Raw genomic sequence first — 24,980 nt, 5'->3', positions numbered from 1 at the left:
TAGATGCATTACATGGAGCCGTGATTTTCAGCAAGATAGATCTTAAGTGCGGCTATCATCAGATCCGGATTAGAGCCGAGGATGTGCATAAAACCGCTTTTAGAAGCAGGTTTGGTCATTATGAGTTTTTGGTAATGCCCTTCGGACTTACCAATGCTCCAGCGACCTTCGTCATGCTTATGAATGATTTACTACGTCCGTATATCGGAAAGTTCGTAGTACATTTCATTGACGATATCTTGATATTCAGTAAAAGTGTTACTGAACATTGTGAACACTTAAGGATAGTGTTCAGTACTTTGAGGAAAGCCAGTCTTTATGTGAATAAAAAGAAAACTATACTGTGTATGGTTAGGCTTGAGTATTTAGGGTTCATAATTACTCCACAGGGGGTAGAAATGGATCCGAAGAAAGTGGCTGCGATACTAACTTGGCCAATCCCTCAGAGTCTGACCGCGCTGCGATCATTCTTGGGATTTGTCCAGTTTTATAGAAGGCATATCAAAGGATATTCCGAAATAGTATCGCCATTGACTGATCTGACCTCAGATAAAGTACCTTTTATTTGGGGACAGAATCAACAAGAAAGTTTTAACACCATAAAACAAGCTGTGGTCTCAGGACCGGTGTTAAAAATAGTTGATCCCCAGAAACCGTTGTTTCTAGAAACCGATGCAAGTGGCATTGCGGTAGGAGCAGTCCTCCTTCAAGAGGGAAGGCCAGTAGCCTTTGAAAGCAAGAAGCTTTCTCCCTCTCAAAGGAATTGGCCAACTCATGAATTGGAGTTGTATGCTGTTATCCATGCTTTGAAAACATGGAGGCATTATCTGTATGGTTCAGAGTTTTATGTGGATGTAGATCATGACACTCTGAAACATTTTTGTAAACAACCTGACTTGAGGGGCCGCCAAGCTAGGTGGGCAGAGCTCATGCAGGAGTTTAATCTAACGATTCGGTACCGAAGAGGAAAAGACAATAAGGTAGCTGATGCGTTGTCTCGCATTATGCATAACCTGAGTTTCACGGTATTAGAGAGTGCTCTAATGACCGAGATCAGAGAAACTCAAAAGGTGGACGAGTTTGTCCAGAGCTTATGGCCTAAGGCTCATGTATTAAAACCCGGGGAAAGTGAAAGGGATGACCTGGCATCCAGAAAAGGCCAAACTTATGCAAGATATACCATAAGGGATGGTATGCTAGTTAGAAATGGCAAGGTTGTAGTACCTGGTCAGAATGATCTCAGGCAGAGAGTCATTCGACAATGCCATGATAGCCCGTGTGCGGGACATCCAGGAGTCGAGAAGACATATGATCTCGTGAAGCGAGATTTCTTTTGGCCAAAGATGAAAAAGCATATTCATGAATATGTGACACGGTGTTTCTCGTGTCAGGTAAGTAAGGCCGAGCGGGTGAAGCCACCCGGACTTTTACAACCCTTGGAAATACCACTAAGTAAGTGGGAGAGCATTTCCATGGACTTTATTGTAGGGTTACCTGCAACACAAGGAGGGTATAATTCTATCCTTGTGGTGGTTGATCGTCTAACCAAGATGGCTCACTTCATTCCGACTAGAGAGTCTGTTAGTGCCCCGCAAGTAGCGGATTTGTTTATTAGACATATATTTCGTCTGCATGGATTGCCTAGATCCATAGTGTCAGACAGAGATGTCAGGTTTACCGGTCATTTTTGGACAGCGGTATTTGAGACACTAAGGACTGAGTTGGGAATGAGTAGTGGGGATCATCCTGAGACGGATGGTCAGACGGAGAGAGTCAACCAAACTTTAGAGGATATGCTGAGGGCATATGTATCATTGAGGCAACATACATGGGACAAGTGGTTGCCATTGTTGGAATTTGCCTACAATGATCGAAAACATTCATCTACTGGGTTCAGTCCGTTTGAACTGAACTATGGTTATAGACCAGCCAATCCGACTATAGTTGGAGTACCTCAGAAAGTGCCTAGTGCCGCGAACTTTGTAGTTCAGATGCGGGAAATGCTAGCACTTGCGAGAGCTAATATCCGCCAGGCTATGGATAGAGCCAAGGTGTATGCGGATGAAAATCGGTCTATAAGAGTATTTGAAGAAGGAGAAAAAGTTTTTCTCAGAATTCCTTCGCACTCGAAGTCGTTGACTTCAGGAGAGTGTGCTAAGTTATCACCTCGATACTGTGGGCCGTGGTTAATTCTAAAGAGAATAGGCAGTGTAGCCTATAAATTAGAATTGCCACAGGGGTGTAAGGTGCACCCGGTTTTTCATGTTTCACGTTTAAAGAAATTTTTACATACTGGTGACTCACTAATCGAAGGTGTGGTTTTGTTTCAGGAGATAGAGGATATTGCAAGGCGCAAACCAACAAGAATCCTGGACCGAGGAACAATGCAAATACGAAATCGGAAGATACCCACGGTGTTGGTTGCATGGCATGGTCAGCCTCTATCGGAAGCTACCTGGGAATCCGTATATCAATTGCGGAGAGTGTTCCCAGACTTTATCATCGAGGACGCTGATGTCTGAAGAGGGAAGGAATGTTACGCTCTAGCCGAGGTAGCATGACCTCGGAAGAATTAGTCGACATTTCCCTTATAGGATCTATCTTTGTAATATATGTGTTTGCGCTTTATGTAAATGATCGGGAGGGATTAATGTCAAGGTCCTAGGTGAGGGCTGATAGCACCAGACTAGATAGATCTGAGACCAAGGGCCTAGTGCAAAGATTGTGCCTAGGGGCAAGGAATTAAATGCATCCCAAGAGAGGGGTGAAATGTTGCATTAGGAAGGCCCTATATGGATGACATGTGGCATCTAGATCTATCTAGGGATTTGGGGTCTGTCAAGGCTAGTGAGAGAAGTGAAGAATGTGTGGATTTACGTAATTTCGATATAGCTCTCTCTCTCTCTTGCTTGAAGACTTGACAGAATTGGCTGGGTGGTAACGAAAGGTGCTACTCCCGTGATCTGTAGAGAAGAGAAAGGCAGAAATTTGTTTGACAGACAGTGCCTTAGAAATATTTGTATTTCCTAAGACTGTGGCCATATATAGTCCCTCCACATTTCCCACCTAAAAGACCTCTAAAGGGCCTCTAAAATAGTCCTTTTCCCCCCTTCATTACAAATATCCCTTCCCATAGAATTTTGCCCTCAAAATTTTACATCCTGGCTGTCCAAAAAATGCAGCAAATAGCGACTACTAATTCAGCCTAGTAGGAGATAGGGGTAGTCCTGGACAATGCTTTCTGGCTGCCATGAATTCTCATCCTCAGGGAGTCCCTGCCACTTGATGAGATACTCTATGTAGACCTTGTTTCAGAGCACATGGTCTCTGAAACCCATGATGCGCCCCGGGACATAGAGGATGTGACCCTCCTCATCCATAGGTGGTAACTCATGAAGAACTTGGGCATGCTGTCCTATATGCGGCTTCAGCAAGGACAATGGAAAACATTATGAATCCTGGAGGTACTAGGTAACTCCAACTCATATGCCACCTTTCCAACTTTGCAGATGTTCTTGTAGGGACCGTAATATCTGTGGGCAAGCTTCATGTCGGTGTTACCTTTCAACGAGGCATAACGGTTCCTATGGAGGCGTAAATGCGCATAATCTCCTTTTTCAAAACACAGAAACCTCATGCATTCATCCAGCATTTTCTTCTTAGCCAATTGCAGAAGGGCATCCATTCTTTCCAAGTCACTTCTTGCTTACTGATTTTTATGTCTGAAATAAAAGGCGGCATCCCAATCTTGCATCCATACATTACTTCAAAAGGGCTCATGCCAATAGAAAGGTGCTTGATACTGTTGTAACAAAATTCAGCAAGAGCCAACCACTTATCCAAGGACTTTGGTTTATCATGACCAAAGTGCCTCAAGTATTCCTCCACCCATTTGTTCACCGTTTCTAACTATCCATCCGTCTCAGGGAGTGCTAGGTGTGAGGACAGTAGCCACTGCTGTGAATAACTCTTGCCAAAAATTTTGCATCTCTGTCACTGACAATTTCCTGAGGGAAGCCATGATGTTGCTCAATAAATTTCCAAGCAACCTGTGATGCTGTATACCAGGTCTTAGTGGGTATGAAGTGAGCCTGTTTTTTCATTCTATCCACCACAACACAAATGCTATCCCATCTCCTCTCTGTAGGCAACCCAGTGATGAAATCCATAGCTATGTGAGTTCATTTACCTTCTGGAATAGGTAATGGCTGTACGAGACCTGCCGGTAGCTGGCTGTCCACCTTATTCTGTTGTCAAGGAAAGCATTGTACCCACATGTCCTACCATAGAAGATAAGTGCATTTCGTGCAAAACCAGCAGTCTATACTTGTCTGGCACAAGATAAAGTCTGTCCTTGCAGTACAACAGCCCATTATGCAGCTTAAATTCAGCATGCCCTTGGCTTGAAGGCTCTTGTAACTCCCAAAATATGGGAGCTGCCTTTGAATTCTGCATATATTCTTCCTGAATCCCATGGATCCAATCCTAATAGATGGTGAAAATGGTAGATAAACTACAAGCCCACAATCTAGACAAGGCATCGGCAACCACATTTTTTTCCCCTTCCTGTACTCAATGTCGAAATCGTAGGACTGAACTGCAGCCAACCAACTCTTCTGCTTCATGGACAAATTGTGCTGCGTAAGAAAGTACTTCAGTGTCCTATGATCCATCTTAACCTTAATCTTACCCACATACAAGTAGTGGTGCCATTTCTTGAAAGCATATAGGATAGCCAACATTTCCTTCTCATAAACATGATAGTTCAATTCCTTGGCCTCAAATTTCCTACTCTCGAAAGCTATAACTCCATGCTCTTGTCTCAGAATGGCCCCCAGGCTTTTGCCACTTGCCTCTATCTCTACAATGAAGGGCCATGAGAAATCCGGGCATTTATGGAATCTTTGAGGTCCTCAAAACTGAGTTGTGCTTCTTCTGACCACTTGAAAGCATCCTTTTTCAACAAGTTAGTGAGAGGGGCTACCCTCTTGGCTAAATGTTCAATAAATCTCCTGTAAAAAGAGGCAAACCCAAAAAGCCTCTAAGTTGGGTGGGATTCGTTGGAAGGGAGTGGTTTTGGCCAATCTGCGAGAACCGTACCAATGCCATTCTTCTCATATACAAACTACATCGGCAAACAACGACTAGTCGCCTACACTTGTAACCCCTCATGCAAGAGCCACTACCTTGAGCAGCAACTACCACGAGAGGTTCGCACAAGATTTTGGTCATGGCTCTAGACCAGCCTCCAACCACAAAAGATTTCCCATTTCTTCTATTTGGTGGCACATGGTGGTCTCTTCATTGGTCCCTAAATAGCACAGATGAGGGATGATAGTTATCGGTGTTGCTCAGTAAGAGTTCACGAGATGATCTTCCATTGCTAGAGGGGTCGCCCTTCAACGAAAACATCCAAGAGTGCTCGCTTAGGATCAGGTCATGGGTGGGGTGCACCCAGCATGTGCCAATGTGAAGGATGGTAGCTTGGTTGACAGTGGGGAGGCACACTTTCTCCACAGAGATGGTACCCCCAGCTTACTTGGTGAGTGGGGGAGATGGTCACGCATCAAGAGATCCATGTTAGTGCCCCTCAAGTTTGCAAAAGGAAATTATCTTAGAAACCATGGCTAGGATTAGAACCCAGAACATCTCAGTACCACGGTGTAGCTTAATCATGGGGGCCAGTAGATCCAACCTACGGCTATTCTCCTCAACATTTGGTTAGACATCATAAAACCCTTGCACTAGATTTGAGAGCAAGAGGGTTCAGAAAGACCAATGAGTGGCATAAACATTTCTGCAAAGCTTGCATGTACGCATCTTCTACATTCAAGGAATCTCCTAGTTGTATAGACCACAGCACTAGTTGTCGGCACTTGCTTCAGAGTTACCATAGGCAGAATGAAGCCAGCTACAAGGCAGCCAACTTGTCCTTTTCTTATCATTATCTCACGGATAGCTGATTTTGTATCATTTTTCAAAGCTCTTTTGTGGGGCAGGGGCTGGGGAGAACGGGGGTTGGAGAGGGGAGGGGGAGGGCAGTTTGTTATTAAATGATCTAGGGTCATAGGTATAAACTAGTTTATTACCATGACCCGTTTTACTAAAGATAATTATGTGGAGCTCCAACTTATAAGTTTATTGAAATGCTAGGCTGAAGAGATATTTGACCCCACAAGGAGCTAGCTGCTAGTCTAAACTCCAAGAATGTAACATAATCATTGAACCCTAATCCAGAAGGCAATTGACTAATGCCAGGGGGCAGGGGGGGTCGGTTTGTGGTGTTATTAAATGAACTAATCCACAAGAAGCTAGCTGCTAGTCTAAACTCCAAGAATATGGCATAACCATTAAGCCCTAATCCAAGAGGCAATTGACTAATGCCAATCGAAAAGGCCCCTAAAGGGCTGCCATGTCCCACTAAGAAACTTTTCCAGCCACCAAAATTGTGTTCTTGCTGTTAGACCGCTCACAATATAAGAGATCATTGCGGAGTTCAAGTCTTAGTCCACATGTACCTATTTATATACCTTTGTAAGACTAGAGTATCTCCACACATACCTACATATGTCAAGAAAAAAAAGTAACCTATAGCCTCTATCACAACCAACAAAATATACAAGGCAGGTGGCAACGCCACTCCAAATCTAGCTATCCAAGAAACCCATTTGACATAATGTAGGCTGAATCTTGGTGGCATGCCAAACAGAGTCCCAAATTTTTTAATATGGCATCATAAGAATACTTTGGTCTCCCAAAAACATGATTGCATACGATGCACCAAACCAATTGGGATGTTCCATTCATTAGCTAATGTTCTTGGACCGGTTCTTATCCAGAATTTTGAAAGTCATTTTAGCAGAGAAGAGATGAGGTACCAAGATCTGAGAAGAGATTAAAAAACGTTGGCCAGTTCTGGAAAGGGCAATCTTGTCTTACACACCTTACATTCTTCCATATGCACTGAGGATTAAATGACAGCTTGAAATCAGAGTTTTAAAACAGACAAAGCAGTAGACCTTCATTTTGAAGATTAATCCCTTCCAACTTGCTGCTAGAATGCTTTGAATTAGAAATCCGGGGGAAAGATGTAGCCTTCTCGCTTGATGAGTCCTCAGCCTTGTTGTTTAACCTCCCATCATCTCCGTTCTTCCCTCTCCCAAGATTGCAACTGTCTGCTCTACCAACATTATAGTCACCCCTGGGAAGCTTTTCATCCGTATGTGTGTTTGTGTTTCGTTCATAGCCAACTGCTGGCAAAATTGATCCCTGAAGCTCTGATGTTGCAGCCTTTGCCTGCATGCGCAATACACGGATCTTCTGGTCCAAAACGTGACTATGAGCTACTGAAGGACAACCCAAGGTAGGCAAGTCATATATGCCTTTGAGTTTTAGTCCTGGAAAATTTTGTTCCTGCCCTTTATCTTCAGCTTTAAGATACTTTTTGAGATTTTGTTGTGATCCACATGGGCACTCCGATTTATTGTCCTGATCCCTACCATCCAGAGTTTGCTTGCATTCTCGAGGCATTTTAAATGAGCATTCATGCCTTTTCTTTCTCTCTCCCACTTTTACAAAAACTGAATTCCCATGGTCTGAATCCAATGCAGCTTCATCTGGCGAAAATAGGCCTTCTCCCAATAGTGCTGCATGGTTATCATCCATGTCCAGAACCTTATCTGACGACCTGAAATGTTTCCAAGCATCCAATTTCGCTTCCTCACAGCCTTCCCGTTTCCTCTTTCCTCTGCCAAGGATACATAATGCTGCAACCCTTGCTTTGGAAAATGGTTGTGTATAAGGACCTTCTGTACCAAGAAAATGGCTCTTAGGGCTTCGCTCCGCATCTGGGAATCTCTGGCCAAGCACGCCATTTTTCCCACCCCACCCAATATCATCTTTTGGGGCCTTTGTGTGACACAAAGAATCAGCCAAATGTTGACTCCCTCCATCTTCCAGAGCTTGAGGACATTTAACCAGAGGTACATCCAAGTCCATACGCAAATCTTGTCCCTTTGCCTCTGCAGTGCTTCCACAATGAAAAGATTTTGAATTATCTTGATTTGAAGCATTCCTTCCAGCCTGTGGAGATACTTCCACATGAATTTTATTCCAACTCTTTCTGAAAACTTGACCCACAAGCAAGGAATCTGTAATGCGATATTTCTTACAATCATACTCCACCTGAAATATCAACATCTACACAGTTATCTCGTCCTTTTTCCATAGTGCTAAGCAATATGGAATGCCTTGATATTTCAGATACATGAACACCCAAAGAAGAACGACTCCTTAGCATACTTGTCCAATAACTTCCACGTGCACATGTACAATATGAATGACGTTCCACAGACCGCTTAGGCCAACAACTTGTGAGCTTACAAGATTATGTTTTACAAAAGATAATTCATAGATCCACATCCAAGAGCTGATTCAATATTTGTTTTGGATATCGTTTCACTATTTGGCCTTCCAACTCAGAACTCTTATCAAAAAGACACGACACATATGGATTCAAAATAGGAAACCAAACTGGAGCATAAAAGGATGCAGCTGCCACAAAAGGCGCAATTTAGATGGGAGAGTGCAAGTACAAAAATGTGAGCTTATAATACGAAGTAACCAACCTGTATAGCTGTCCAAGAAAGTCACATCTTCCCAGATTTAAAATATAAAGTCCACACAAGAGAGCCTCCAAAATCTTTTTTGTACTTTGACACTTAACACACAACATTAGTTAGATGTTACAAGAGATTGCAGCATTTCTGCAAAGAGTGGCTTGTTGCTCACTACAGGTCTATTCTTCCATGATCTCTGTAAATAGTTCTCAGTAAAAACCTTGGACATCCAAATCAACCAACTAACTTTTACCAGCCAGCCATTCCAGTCATTGGAACAGTTCATGGCAACGAAGCTGTGATAGAGTCCCTCAGAGCAAGTCAAGAATTTGGACCATAAAGAAGGTTTGAGTGCCTTTCAAGTATCTCGAGACGTTTCACTGCCTATGAATGCTCTGTACTGGGACTATGTATGAATCTGCTCAGCTGGAAGCAGCATACTGAAGATCAGGCCATGTGTGACACAAATATATCAAGCATCAAACAGCCTGCTGATAGAGGGTGGTATGAAAAGGCTCGGTAGCATCGTCCAAGGAGAAACGGAAACCAGGTTCCAAAGGTGTAGAAACTAGTTCAAATCCTCAAGTTGAAGTGTACAATGTATTTGGGCTGACTCTGCTTTACCTAGGAACATGCACAACCTTCTAGATTCTAATGCATAAAAAGAGTCATCAAGAAGCAAAAATAAAAGGAGATAATCCACAAATAATGTGTGAAAAAAAGGGGGGGGTATTGTCCACAACCATTAGAAGAACCACCGTTTGAAATAGACCACGACCATATTAAGAGGGGAGAAGGGCTTGGGGGGGAAGGGGAAACTAACAAGAGGAGGAAGGCAAGACTATTAATTAGAAAGAATTTAGTATGTGCCAAAACAATTATTTAAAGAGAAGTGTATGTATAAGGGATAGAAATAGCAGGATTTGTGGAAAAAAATTGACCTAGAATATAATTGAGGATAAGGAAGGGGAAGCGGAGGGGGGGGGGGGGGGGGGGGTGTTAAGTAAAGGTGAGGAAGTGTGTGCACACATCATGAGTGCATGTAAGTAAGAGAAATGTGTGTGTGTGTGTGTGTGTGTGTGTGTGTGTGTGTGTGAGAGAGGGATTATTCCTATGAGAAAACCTTTCACAAAGACAAGTCGGTTTCCAACAAGAAACAAAAACAGGTGATGGATTCAGATGATTGCCTTCATGACTGTGCTGAGGCTCAGCTTGTTTATGAGGTTATGCATGAAGGGTTTGAAGACACCCGTAATGGTTGGAAAGATCCACTTCCCACCACTGGCATTATGGTGAAAGTGGATGATATATTTGATCCAGTGAAGGAGTATGCAAAGCATGCCATTATAATTTTCTTCCCAGGACGGATGCCTGCTGCTGCAGATGTTGGGAATTGGTTGACTCGAACCCTGGGTGGTTCTTATGTCAAAAAAGTTCATTATACAGCGAGGGGCTTTTTTGAGATCATCATGGCTGATGAGGAGCACCGTCAGGTTTTGCTGGAGCACTCTCCTCTTTTCTATGGCCAGCAGATGGTCCATGTTCTCCCTTGGTCTCCCCCCCGGGATTACCAGGCATTGATTCGGCATCAAGGCCCTGTTTGGGTAGAAGTTGTGGATTTTCCTCAATGCTTGTCTTCTCTTCTACCTAAAATTGCAGCTTCGCTCGGTAAGGTGGTATGTCCACCATGACCCAATGGAAATTTGAATCGCTTCTGCATTTTGTGGGATACAGATCATCCCACTCTAGCTTCATGTTCGGTCACTGTGAATACTGTTTCCATGGGAAGTGCCTTTTACAAGCTCAAGTGGGAGCTGTTTGCAGGTGCTTGCTCTGAATGCAAGCAATTTGGGCACATGGCTTCACAATGCCCTTCCCGAGCTCCACAGATGCCAGTGCAAGCTGAAATGGTTCAGCCTTTGAATAAGAATGCAAATGCCTCTTCTGTGGTCAAAAACAAAGGGGTCAAACAGTTTTTCTATGTTCAAGACAAAGGCAAAGCCCCGGCTGTCTCACATGGTAATGCTTCTTTTCCTGTGCCTTTGTCCTCTCCACCTCAGGGGAAGGGGGGGGGGAAATTTTTGACGAATGGATGGCAAACTCCTCGCAAAGTGATCTCCCTCAGGCGACCTTTGCCTTCTCGGACTTGGAGTGGTGCATCCTCTCATGAAAAAACACCTGCTGAAAACTCTGGTGTTGGCTTGACCTGGGCTGCTGTGACTGCAAATCGGACCTTGTTTCCTGAAGAAGAAGTTGCTGCACTTTTGTCTACTCCTCAGGCTGATGCTTCATCCCAGGGCAGAGGCCCAGACATTGAGGTGGAAATGCAGACGTAGACAGCCCGTTAGTTGCTGTACATACCTGTCCCATAGCTGTAAATATGCTTGATCATCTGAAGTGTGTTACTCTCAATGTACAGGGAATGTGTGATGGTCGCAAATGGAAACTGGTCTGGATGTATATCAGGCAATTGCAGCCTGATATAAGAGCATAATCAGCATATGTATGCTGGTCAAATAGGCCATTTTGCTGGTTATGATATCTTCTATGTTGGAGAGCACTCCTTTTCTGGTGTGGCTTTTTTGATAAAGCACAACCTTCAACCTGTTGTGGCTCTCAATGATCGCCATGGTAGATGGATTATTGTTCAATGCCTTGTTCAAGGGAAAATTTTTGAATTTGCATCGGTTTATGCCCCCCAGTCTTCTCGTGATAGAGCTTTTAATCTGGGCTGCCATGCATACTTATCCATGGCGACAACATGCCTTCATTTGTGGTGACTTTAATAATGCCCCTCAATTGGGTGACAACACCTCAGGCCACACTCATATGTTGGTTTTTGAAACACAGGCATGGTCTGATTTTTTGCTTCAGTTGCGCCTGGTTGATCTCTGGAAGGAATTACAGCCCATGCTTCCGGGTTATACCTTTCAACATAATGCTCAATCTTCTTATCGGGCACGCTTGGACAGATGGTATCAGATTGATCCACAGCATTGTGATGCCTTTACTTGTCAAATTTGGGTTGATCATGCTTTCACACATTCGGATCATGCTCCTCTTTGGTTGAGGCTTTCCTTACATGAATTTCCCACTGACAGATTGCCTTGCCGAAGGCTTTTGCTGATTAATAATAGTTATCTGGAGCATGCTGACTTTAAAGCCTTGGTCTCTGATGCTATTCAGCCTCTCTCTCGTCAGATACGCATTGGTTTGGATTATGCCTGGCAGGCTTTTGTTGCTCGGATGCAAGCAGTTATTCGAGATTATGGCAAATCCTATATGCAAGCCACAAGGGAGACTGTAGCACATGCCAAATTTACATGTCAGAGTTTGACTGAGCTTGCTCATCTTCGCCCCTTGTCTTCAGAGGAAAGCATGCTCTTATGTCAGGCTCAATTCTCTCTTCAATCTAATGATCGCAGAAAGCTTGCTAAATGGGAAACTCGATCTAGACAACGGGCATTTTTGAATAAAGGCTGCTCTTCCAAGCAATTTTTTAAGAGTTTACACTACAAAAGACAGGCTACCAATATCTGTCGGATCCGGATGCCTGATGGTTCTTGGTCAACATCTCGTTCAGAGCTTGCTGATTTATGTGTGCAGCACTTCTCCACTCATTTTGGGCATCTGGATACTCTTTCTCCTCGGGTCGTGTCTGCACGTCAGCTTCTTTTGCAGCATGTTCATCCAATTCTGTCTGATGCTCAAGCTTTGGAACTTGAACATCCCTTCACTGAAAGGAAATTGTCTGATGCACTGAGATCCTGTGGCAGATGGAAATCTCCAGGATGGGATGGTCTCACTGTTGAACTTTTTCTTGCATTCTGGGATCTTCTTAAATTCACCTTGCTGCAAATGGTAAATACAGCATGGCAAAATCAGCAAATGCCTTTGTCATGGAAAAAGGGTCTTCTCAAGCTGATTCCAAAAAAGCAGCTATGTGATTCACTTGGTGATTGGAGGCCAATCACACTCGTGCCAGTCATTTACAAGATCATTGCCAAAATGGTGGTTGATCGGATAAAAGGTTATTTGCATGATGGGTTGCATCCCTCCCAATATGGCTTTGTTCCACGTCGCCATATCACAGATAACATTGCCAATGCTTCTATTGGGATTGAATATGCCAAATACACGCAGCAGGATGTTCTACTCCTGCAGGTAGATATTGCAAAAGCCTTTGACACAGTTCAATGGGATTTCATCTCCCAAACTATGCGAGCTTTGGAGTTTGGACAAAAAATGCAGCAGGTTATTTACTGGCTTTACAGAGATAGCAATGCGGCTTGCATTATCTCTGGGGATATCTATGATGAGTGGACTCTTCGTTGTTCAGTCCGCCAGGGATGCCCTCTCAGTGCTTTACTGGATGCCATTGCTACTCATCCTATGCTGCAATATATTGATCATCTTGTGGCTACAGGGTCACTTCACGGCTTGGAATTGGATGCTAATCGCAGCATGGTTGCTCAAGCTTATGCTGATGATTCTTTCTTTACCCGGAAGAATACGCCCCATGATCTTGGTGCCTTGATGCAGGCCCTCTCTATTTATGGTTTGGCAACTGGTCTTCATGTTAATTTTCAGAAGTCTAAGCTGCTCCCTTTGAATTCCAAAGACTGGCATAGTCTATTATGGCCCGGGGATATCATTCCACCCACTCAGTTTGTTCGTCATCTCGGTTATCCTTTGGGTTGGGAACTCACTCGCCGACAACAAACTGATTGGGTTTTGGCTAAGCTTCGGAAAAAGCTTGAGTATTGGAAACTAGCAACCTGGCCTTTGCACGTTCGTCTTCGAATAGTGCAGTCCATCCTTGTGGCATATATTCAATTTTACTTGCCATTGATCATGTTCACTAAGGCACATCTTACATCTTTCATGTCTGTCTTTATGGAACTCTTCTGGCGATCCAAACATGGCAGAAAAAGTCTCAGGCTGCTTTCGATGCATCACATTTGTTCTCCCAAGATGCATGGTGGATTGAACATCACGGATATTCATGTGCATATTCTTGCCCACAGGGGGAAAATGTTGCTGCAATTTCTGCAAGGTGATCAGCCTTGGGCTCTTATGATTAGGACTCTGGTCACTCATATTAGTATTTCTACGTTTGGTCATTGGCAACTCGATCACTAGGATTTCTTTTTTGGCTGCACTGATGGCACTTTGCCTGGATGCCCTTTTGTCTCCCGCTTGCTTCTTGACTGGAAGCATGGTCTTTCTCATCTGGAATGGAGTGGACGGCAATCTTTGCTTGGGAATTCTTTGAGAGCTGAAAGCATTCACTGGTCGAAAGTCTTTCAGCCTCCCTTGGCTTTACAGGAACCTCGACGTTCCTACTTTGTCTCGTTTAAAGGCATCACCTCGGTTGCTAATGTTATAGATGATGCTGGTACTATGCTCCCCTTTTCTCTAGCAGCCACTACATATGGATTGGGCTCTCATTATCGTCCTTTATGGCGACAAATTACTTCTATTCTTTTGCCCTTTGTTCCGATTCCTCCTTTGGAACTCCAGGACCAACTGGAAGATTGAACTTTGACTTCTCCAGGGTCCTCTTCTTGTCCTTTGAGGCTATCTCAGATTACTGTACCTGCATTGTATAAAATCCTTTTGCCTCAACCTTGGGTTTCAGAGAGAGGTGATTCTGTTTGGCGAATGCATCGCCCAGCCAAGTGGTGGAGGAAAAGATTACAGCAACTTTGGGCCTATAAAGTACCGCTTCGGCAACAGGTTTTCTTTTGGCGAGTTCTTTTGGGAGTGTTTCCGTCTGGACAGCTATTAGCTCATCGACACATTGCTCCTGCACTTTGCCATAGATGTTCTGCTTCTTCGGAGACTGTGCCTCACTTGTTTTGGCTGTCAGTGCTCTCGTGAGTTTTTTGATCTGCTTCGACAGCACCTACGAGCGAGATTCCCATCTGTTCCGTTTGGGAAGTTCTTCTAGCTATTTGGGTTTCATCCATCCAGACCGGAGTTTCATCTTTTCTTCGTTTGGGTTCGCTACTGGGCACTATGGACTTTATGGATATATAGGAATTGTAAAGTCTTTGGTGATCCTACTTTCTCTCTGTTTGGCTTTTTTAGGCGTTCTCTGCAGCAATCTTTCTTTGATTGCTTGCAGACCCGCTGCATAGATCATGAGGTCTTTTTGGCATATACTGAAATTTTCAGTTGATGTAATTGTAGAACCTTTCTTTGAGGTTACTACTCATATAATATAATCAATCAATGATTTCACCCCAAAAAAAAAGTGTGTGTGTGAGAGAGAGAGAGAGTACACAGGATGCGTGTGCACTGCATTCACACACAACTCTTCTTGAAAACTTGGTTCTCCAAAACTGTATTTGTTCAATTTTAGAAGTCCACTTGAATAAAAGGCTTTATTGTTCAACTGAAAATTCTTGTAAGTTTTTGTGCGTGTGTATACTCCACTCAACATGACCAAGCTGAATTCCATTTGTTATGTGATATTGTCATCCATGCAGTTCGATAGATTGCTATACCCTTTGTGCAACCATGGCATAAATTCTAGGCATCTCTAAGATGTTTCCAGAGTACTTCAGCCATACCATAGAGAGGGGTTTGTTAGACCTAGACCCCCGTAAGGCCTTGTAGGCCTAGGACAGTTAGGTCCAGTTAGCTTTCAGTCTATTTGGGACAGTTAGGTCAATTAGTTAGCATATGACTGTTAGAACTTTTAGTCCTACCCTAACCTAAAACTAGGGTGTCACTTGTACTTTCATTTTGACTTATTCCACAATAGACGTACAGCTTGCATCTGTTGTTGTCTCCTGCTTCCCTGCATCCCAACATTAAATGAGCCCTTTGACATAGTATTATAGCTTAGAGGCTTTGATTAAAGTGGAGATTAGAGCAAAACTGATTTAAAGAGAGAATAGAGTCCCTCATTAGATGTTGGGGGTGAATTTTAATTTATGCTCTTGATATTCTGGATTTTAAGATGCCTTGTAACATAAGGGTAGGCCACGTGGAGAATGGAGAGGCCCTCATTACAATGAGAGTGCCATGTGGAAGAGACGAGAGATATCCACATATGATGGGTAGGCGCTGAGGGCATGGGGGAGTGGCCACAGATCGTATTTAAGGAGCACCTTTCTTTTGGAATAGACATTGGAACTCATTGGAGTCTTCTATTAATTTTTTTCTTCTTCTTTTATGGTTTCATGCTTTTAAGGTTGGCCTAGGTCAAAGGGCATTTTCTTCAGTATGTACTATTCATCTCTGTGCAAGTGCCTTGTCATTCGTGCTTGTTCAACGCACCCTTCAAGTGGCGTTTGTACACATGACATTTGTTGTAATCCAGCTTTATTTGCAAGCGTAATTCTTATCTTGTCTCTTGTTACTTTGTATATTGAGAGAGAAATTGTGTTGTGATGTAAATCTAATGTCCCATCATCAATTTCAAACTCTTTTACTAGATGGGGTGCATGTGAGTCAGTTATAAGGTAGTCAACCACGTAAGATCCCTTTGCGGGTGTCGTGAAAGCACTTGTGTTGCTAGAGAATCTTGCTCCCATTGTATATATTTTTTCTTTTTTTCCCCAAAAAAAAAAACCTTCTATTAAACCATGGAGAATCAACCATCCAAATGAGCAATCCAAAGGCTGCTGATCATGGAGAAAAGGAGAAAAATAAACTGGCTGTTAGAACAACCAGCATGTTTCCAGAGAACCCAACACACTACCCAGGGAATCTCTTGAACAAGGGCTAACAACCAGGGAGGAAGTGAAGTGTATACAACCAGCGAATACCTCTCGCCGCAGTGATGATATAAAAGATATTTGCATGCCAAGCCTTGCATAAATGCTCCTACCTTCTGGTAGTCGCTCTAGAACCTGGAGTCATGAACTCCCATATGGCACATAGGGTGTAAGCGATATCTTGCCAAATGGCTACCAACGTGGTTGTTGTCGGGGAACTTGATGCCCTCCCAACACAAAACTGCAGTGGTAATCCACATGTTCCAAGCAGCGATGCTAGATACCGTCTCCCAAACATTGTCCTCTCACAAAAGCGAAGGGCATAGGCAAGCGTGATAAGTCGCATTGTACGCCTCTATCTTTTTTCTTTTTCTTTTTTCATGAAAAAGGCTTCTATTAAGTATGAAAGAAACCTGCGTGAGCAAGCTCGACCTACTGTGGTCTTTGAGAAAATGGGTGAGCCCCTCCATTCCGTAAGGAATATAACCCTCCTGGCATATGCTGCCCAGGAGGGCCCATGCATGGTTGCCCAACTGGCCATCAGAGTGTGAATGGCATCAGCCCAAATACTGGCCATGGTGTGAGAAGGGTGGACCTATGATCCATCTAAGGCCTCTGTGCGTCTAGCCCTCCAAACCAAGCAGTAATACTAGCAAGTATCTCCCAAGCAGAATCCACATCAGCATGTACCTGTCCATAGTGGGAGATAGGCACATCCTCCAGAGAGCAAGTAGGAAGGCTATTCAAAAGTGGTCAAGTATCCCGGTTGTGAGAAGACGCAGAAGCAATCAAGGTCATAGGAAGCGATCCTCCCTCAACATCCTGGCTAAGGTGTGCTTTCAAGTTCTCAATCCCGCAAGGTTGTGATGATGGGCACGTCAAAGAGAGACACAAGAACTTTGCGTCGTGGCAGTTGGCTACATGTCTGCTCTTCATGCAAAAAAGTTTATGGCATATAGTTCCTGGTACGGAGAAGAAACCGAAGGAAAGGTCTCATGATGCTGACAAGATTCCTATATCGGAGCAGAAAGATGAAGGCAATAGGTTACATGGAAAGAGCTCTAGGACCTGAGTACTTCCACCACCTCAACGGACAAGTGAAGTCTCATTGTATCCTGTGTGCTAGCCACAATCCGCAAGGCTCCCAACCATATCCTCTGCGCTGCTGGCAGCCCCAAAGACAATGTGGGATCTTCTCTAAGACTCTGTCTGCATACCAAAGGCATCTACCATCCACCCACATTTGCTCCAACCACAGGCCAATGGACAGGCCTCCATGTGCCACCATCCATAAGAAGTAAGATCTCTCCCAAGGCCTAAGGCTAGTTCACACACATGACCAAAAGCAAGAAACCACCTCCACATGAACTTGCTCCTCCCACCAATGGCGCTCTCGCAAGGGGGACCAAGCAGACACCTCCAACTGCAGTCAACACCCAATCTGAGTGGTATAAGAGAAAAAGGGCACCACCACAACTCTATCCAAGCGCTTGATGCAAACTGGCCAAAATCACTCCCATTGGATCTCCCTAAGAGGTTGTCCCTCCCATAACCAAAGGTGCCATCTAAACCCCTCCTACCCCGAAGAAACAAGAACTGGCTCGATGGTCCAACTCTTGCACGAGCAGCCTACCACTCTAACCCTCAACCACTCAAGTGAATCCAGAATCCCATCCGCCTCAAGGTCTCCTTTGGTCTTTGGCGCGAGAAGGCCCCGAGGACTTGCTCTGTAAAGTCTGTGCCAGTAGAAGCCAAGGGAGTGCCTCTCAAACTGATACTTGAGAGGCACCCCAGTCCTCCAGAACTGCCTGTACCAATGGTGGCGGGGCAAGGAGCTGTACAATCCCTCCCATCAAGCCTCGGGAATCACTCATCAATCTCCATCATCCGTGTGCTTGCCCTTGAGAGACACCCCGGTCCTCGAGAACTGTCCGCCGTACCAAAGGTGGGGGGTCAAGGAGCTATGCAATCCCTCCCACCAAGCCTCGAGAATCACGGCATCATCCATGTGTTTGCCCCCCTCAAATGACAAAGTGCCTGCTCTCATGCCTCTACCTCCACAGCAAGCCATCTCCATGTCCCACAAAACCTAGTTGGGCCGATGTTCCCTTGTGCCCAACCAACATGTATCCGTTGCCCAGCATATGTCCCTCCTGATTCCACAACTCCGGGAGCCAAATGAGTGGGTGCCTCTCAAACTCCTCCAGGCACGATGGGCTGGCCCTAACTGACAAACCTTGTGAAGCTCCGCATCACTGGGGAGCCCTTTCCTAAGAGGGGAGCCTTGAGAGAATCCACTTGTAGTATAGCTCCCACTGTCCTGTGTGCGAGGTGTTCCTGAGAAGCCCTCTCAGAAGCAAGAGCTTCCAAGGCTCAGATCCTAGGATGAGACCTCATAGCACTAGCTTGCCCAAAAGGGCTCTGCTCTGCATCTTTGTTTGATAATGCTAAGACCTCCCTATGACCGTGGTAGGATCCCGTTTGCCATGCAACCCTAGCTCTAGTGTTCCTCGTACCCACTATAAATTGCTTACTAGGCACCTGTACTGCCCCATGCATACTCTTTGGAAACACCAACGTGAGGCCATGTACTTTGACATCACCAAAAAAACCTGGTTTACCACAAGGACTCTTCTTGCTAGAGAAAGTTTGGCCAAGCTCCAATATAGAAGCTCGCGCTACACTCTCATATAGGGGCAATGTTCTACCTGGCAGCCTAAATATCTTATAGTGTGCCCTCTCATAATCCAATAGAAGCCAAGTGCCATCCTCCAATCTTGGACATCCTGGGCCTTCTCAATCGCTGTGAGGAAACAAACTAACTTTGTCCAATTGATCCTGGCTCCTGAGGCCAAACTAAGGCGCTAGGGCTCTCCGTAACCCGTCTAGTGCCCTCCACAAAGACTATTCTGTCATCTACAAACTCTGAATCCAAAAGCTCCCCTGGTAGGTCGAGAGTAAAGCCTACTCCTTGGGATCGCAAAAAGTACCCAAATCCTATGCTACAAAGAGGAAGAGGAAGAGAGCAAGAGGAAGCCTTGCCGCACTGAGCGAGAAAGGGTGAATGCCTCTCTCATGCGGCCATCAACGAGCATTTGGCCGGTGCTCCCTGATACATAGCCAAGACCCCTCAAATCCATCCCAACCTCTGCATAGTGTCCTCCAGAAAGGACCACTCCACATTATCATAAGCCTGCTCAAAATCTAGAAGAAGGATAGCAATAGGCTAAGACTCCTACGTTGCCCAATCCATTGCCTACTAAAAGGTGAAGATATTGTCCACAATGGTGGGTTCCTGAACAAAGCCTATTTGCGTGTCATGGATGATATCAACAACGTGAGGCAAGAACCGCAAAGTCAAAACCTTGGCTAAGATCTTGAAGCAGTGTCTAGCAAGGTGATCAGTCTCCACAAACAAATGTCGGACCTGTTCCCCCCCCCATCTTCGGAATCAAACAAATCTAACCTCCACATAAGGACTGGGAAGAGATCCTCAGTCAAAATCACCACGAAAGCCAACTGAAGGGGTGAGGATATACTCCCAGAAGTACCTAAAGAAGGACAAACTCAAACCATCCTACCTAGGACACTTTTGGATCGGGTGGGCCCTCAAGGCCTCCCAGTGCCTCCACCTATACTCAAGCTATGAGGGACCACTATAAAAATTCAATCCCACACTACCTCTTCGGCTGCAACAACCTGCAGAGACAACTCCTTGGACCGGAACGACTGACAATAGAACTCCGAGCTCATCTCAAGGATCTTCTTTGGATCCATATGCATCTTACCGCTCACATCCCTCAATCGTTGGAGTTGAGTCCCAACTGAGTGTGGTCTAGTGGTCTAGAAGAACTATGGAAGAGCTGTCTGGTAATCCGATCTCCCTATTGTACCCATCTGGCTCAAGAAGAGTAATAAAAGAACTCGGCTCGTCGGACCTCCATGGCTTGAAGGTCAAGCCTCGCACTCTCATATTGGCCTATGAACCACTGTGAGACTCCGTCCTACCCTTTGAGGCACTCTATGAATGCCAAATCCCGTCTCAGTGCTCTTCCCCACTCCTGCAGAGCGTGCCTTCGATAAAAGGGCCTAGACAGACAACACAAAGCTTGAGACTGCAAAAAATGATTTGCAAAGCCATAAACACAAAAGGACATGCAAAATAAGAGGGAGACAATGCTATTTTGGTTTCCCACAGCCACTTGTGCAACACAAACTCTAGGTTGTTGAACTCACCTCCAACAGCCAAGGGGGGGATATCTAGGAGGAGGGGGGGAGGGGGAGGGGGGATCGGACCGGCGGGCCCTCTTGTGGCCTACCGCTGTGCAGAGGACTAAGTACTCTAGGCCACTACCTCTGACACGTCTACTAGGAAATTGAAGATCTCCCCTCAAAAGTAGGAGGACATCCTCAGGGAGAGCCACCTAAATTGCTCCACCTATGCCGGGCAAGATCGTGTCGGCCACATACGTAGCCCACCTACCCTCAAGAGGCACCTCCTCCTCCTGAAGAAAAGCATCTAGAATGCGAGCCCCCTTTTGAGAAAGTCCATCATCGAAAAGCGATCTGTCATCATCGTACATGCCAAAATACCCATGGCTCTCCCTCTATGCATCGCCCAATCTCCCCCATCAAACCTGTCAAGGCGCTCTAGCAGCCCATCATGCCTCGGTTGGGAGAAGGAGAGAAAGACGCGAGCATTTCTGAGAAAGAAGCTCCTCCCAGCTTATCCTCCACAAACTCTAGGTTGTTGAACTCACCTCCAACAGCCCAAGAGTCACCGTCTAGGATGTCAAGGTACCTCCATGGCCCTAGCCACTAGATATCATTCGAGAGGGGTTGTCCTGGATGCGGTTTGGGATCTAGAAGCCAAGAAAAGGGCCCTTCTGCCTCCAACTACTCTGTGGGGGCTGCATCATGCACGCCGAGAGAAGGTCGATCTTGGACGCTAAGAAAGAGGCCTGCAACTGAGAGGCGGAGGCCCATTTCCCGAAGGCTTGGACACCAAAAGGGGCAGGACTCAGGGGGGGAGGGCAAGAATGGAAAGCAGGAAGGACTACTATAGAGGCTAGGGGGAGAGGGAGGCAGAGGAAAGGAGGACGGAGGGTGGGAGGTGAGAATGATTGTAGTCGAGGCGAAGGGGGGAGGCAGATGTGCAATGGAAAGAGGGGGAGAAAGAGGGAGAAGGGGGGAGGGGGAAAGGGGGGGATATCTAGGAGGAGGGGGGGGGGGGGGGGGGGGGGGGAGGGGGAATCGGACCGGCGGGCCCTCTTGTGGCCTACCATTGTGCAGAGGACTAAGTGCTCTAGGCCACTACCTCCGGCACGTCTACTAGGAAATTGAAGATCTCCCCTCAAGAGTAGGAGGACATCCTCAAGGAGAGCCACCTAAATTGCTCCACCTATGCCCGGGAAGCTGCTGCAAGCTCGGCCGCCATGCACTCTCAAAGTCTAGCTCTCCGCCTACAGTTCTTGGCAGTCCTCTTTCTTGGCTTCTTTCTCTCCACCTTGGTCCAAGCCCCTGCGGAAGGCTCCACCCAGGGAGTCTGCAACTCTTGCTACTGCCCTCAATCCCTAACGAGTCTGAGAAGGGAGGGGAGATAGACCCTAACCTTTGGGACAAGCCTATGCCAAGTGACCCATTTGCCTGCATCTAAGGCACTGACCTGGTAATCTTGAAGCCTCTCCCTCGTCAAGGTACTCACGGTACATCTCCTCATGCAAGGTTTTTGGGCTCTCGACAATCAACCTGAGACAGGGGACACTATCATCTGCTACAATCGACACTACTATGATTGCTAGAGAAAGAAAGAAAGAAAGAAAGAAAGTTTATTAAAGTCTTCGGGAGACCGTGAAGGTCTATGAGACTAAAGATAACTGATACAATGAGCATAACGGTGGCGGTCTCAAAACGGGCCAGCCAACCGTTTCTACAAAAAAGAGGTTATGAAGGACGGTCTGTCTAGTCCTAATACAAAAAATATGTGTCAACCTCCAGATGATTAAAAAAAGAAGGGGGGGGCACCAAAAATGGGACAGAGGGAGGAGATACAATATATATGTGCAGGTGGTGATCATCAGAGACCAATCATAGAGGGGCCGTCAAATGAGAGGCCGGAAAAAACCCTGCGATAGATGATTGGCCTCTGACGTTACGCGGCCTAGACGAGCTCGATCGTCGGGGGCAGCGGGTGGTCCTGTGGATGAGGGCAACGGTAACCCCGGTGGGGCGGGCAGAGAGCAGAGACGAGATGTCATGGACCCGGATGTGTGAGTCTGTTCGCTGGCGCAGCTGTCGTAACTCTGGCTCTCGCTCACGTCCGCGTCGTCGGCTAGACTGAGGAAAGTTATTCTGTGACTGAAAGAAATCAGTGATGGGCTGCTAGGTGTCCTCACGCTGTGTGTGCTGCACGTGTCGCCGTGCTCGGAGAGAGGTATCTCGGTGGCGAGTCATCTCATGTAAGAAAGCAACTAGGCATCGCTGATCCGGGAACTGCAGCATGTGTGGGAGGGGGCCGAATCTGTCGCGGAAGAGGCAGTGGTACCGGCCTCGAATGGCATAATAGATAGAAAATCTGAAAGCAAAGTGCTCCTCCGACTCGATCTCCTGCAAGTCGCAAAGTGGGCAAAGGCGGCCCTCTCGTGGGATACCCTCTGCGCGTCCGCTCTCGATCCGTAATCGGTGTGACGAAACCCTAAACTGACCGAGGGAGATCCGGAGCACATGTGGTAGACAAAGCTGTGTGTAACCCGGAGGTGTGATGAAGCCCTCCTGTGAGATCTCGAGGCAGTGTCGGCGGTAGAAGTCGAGCTTCACAGGAAGCTCGGAGCGAAGAAACCATGTCCGCCAAGTGTGGAGCTAGAGCAGATCCGCTCGAATGAGCCGGTTGACCTCCTGGTCAATGGGGGAGATGGGAGATGGTGGAGCGTCAAGGCTGTACTGAAAAGGAGGCAACCGGTCTAAGTCGAGGCCCAGTCGGGTGAACCAACTAGAAAGACGACTATACCAGCATCGTTGGTCCCCATCAACGGATAAGGCCATAGAGGAGGATAGGGCTAGCCAAGGTAGGCGGAGGCGACCGTCGGCGGAGGAGCTGAAATCCCTGACTCTGTGGAGATAAGTGATAGCCTGGAAAGCCGCATCAAGCTGTAGGGGTGAGGCGCCGAACTCTGCTAGAATGATCTGGTGTGGTACCGATGGTTTGCTGCGGATCATCCGAGCAAACATCAGTATCTGTAGGCGCTCGACTCGAGCCCACTCTGTGTCTGAAAGGTCGGCTCCCCACCACGGGCTACCGTACATGCCTGCTGGGCAGACCAAAGAATCAAAAAGAAGAGACTTGGTCCGTGGGTCCTGGAAGTGGGAGTGGTAGCACTGTCGCTCCAGCCTGGCAAGAGCGACGTAGCCCCGGCTGATCCTGGCCTACATGGCCGGGCGCATCGTGAAGATCGGGCCGAAGAAGACAACGCACAAGTATGTGTAAGCGTCAACTATCTCAACAGGGTCGCCGGCGAAGAGAAACTGCTCTCGGTGCATAGCGGGTCTGGAAGTGTTGAAGATCATCACCTTGGTTTTCCCAAGGTTGACCTTTAAGTCATGTGTATCACAGAAGACCTAAAGTCCATCCAGGTGTCGCTGAAGACCAGTAGCAGAAGAGGATAGTAGTACTACATTGTCTGCGTATAGGAGAATCTGAATGACAGCCTCCGCAAGAGAGCAGCCTGCACCTCCGAGTGTCCTGATGGTGGTCCCGAGCTCGTCGATGTAGAGGCCAAATAGAGTCGGTGACAAGGGACATCCTTGTTTGACTCCGATAGTGCTCGTGATCTCTGGGGTCCAGCTGGTGCCAATCCTGACCTGGCCCGTCACCCGCTCATAGAGAGCTACTACTGCCCAGATAACCTCCGAGTCGTAGCCTATCTCCTGCAGGCATCTGACGAGTCGGGCGCGGGGAACGGTGTCGAATGCCTTGCGGAAATCCACAAAGCAACAATATACTCTCTGTCTCATGTGTCTGGCCTCCTCAATGATCCCTCTAAGTGTAAAAATGTGATCGTAAGTCGAGTGATCCCCCCTGAAGCCGGCCTGTCCGGATGCCCTGAGCCCCTGCACCTCTGCGCGAGCACTGACCTCGCCATCTAACACTGATGCATAGATCTTGGACATAACATGTCCAATCATGATGGTCCTGTAATTCCCTGGATCCATGGGATCTCCTGCTTTGTGGATGGGTGTGATAGTGTTCAGGGTCCAGGCTCTGGGAAACCCGTGGCAGACAGCTTCATTGAACAGCGTTGCCAGGATGGGGGCTAGAGAGGGGTGTAAATACACATGATGAGGTGGGCTTTTTCCAACCTTTAGGAAATGATGTGGCTTTTCTTCTTGGTGAGGTCAATGGTCGAAAGTATACATGATATCTTGAGATACCAGACATCATACAAAAAAGAAAAGAGCCTAGACGTAAGGTTATCCACATGTAGCTTGTAAGTTCAAGAACTACTCGACACTAGATGCCAAGTGGGTAGATAAGGAGCTTTTCTCATAGTATCCACAAGTTTTGCAGCTATACCCAAAAGCTTTTCAGTTCAAGACAACTGATAAAGAAGCGAAGGGAATGTCACAACATGGTACT

General features: G+C 46.2%; 1 protein-coding gene across 2 annotated transcripts in view; it reads right to left on the bottom strand.

Moving 5' to 3' along the window:
* Positions 1-24,980, bottom strand: part of LOC147879879 (uncharacterized) — a 137,611-nt gene that overhangs the window by 80,550 nt on the left and 32,081 nt on the right. For both annotated transcript variants that reach the window (XR_015540665.1, XM_087371848.1), the window contains exon 3: positions 7,020-8,184. Coding sequence is in view for 1 of the 2 variants with exons in the window: in XM_087371848.1 (XP_087227974.1) it covers positions 7,020-8,184 (1,165 nt within the window). In the remaining variant the exon portion in view is untranslated. The remainder of the gene's footprint in view (positions 1-7,019; positions 8,185-24,980) is intronic.

The sequence above is a fragment of the Dipteris shenzhenensis genome, chromosome 33 (genome assembly GCF_047967505.1).
Source record: "Dipteris shenzhenensis isolate YYH24624 ecotype China chromosome 33, Dip_SZ_1.0, whole genome shotgun sequence".
Classification (NCBI taxonomy): Eukaryota; Viridiplantae; Streptophyta; class Polypodiopsida; order Gleicheniales; family Dipteridaceae; genus Dipteris; species Dipteris shenzhenensis.
This window is presented reverse-complemented; position numbering and strand designations above follow the sequence as displayed.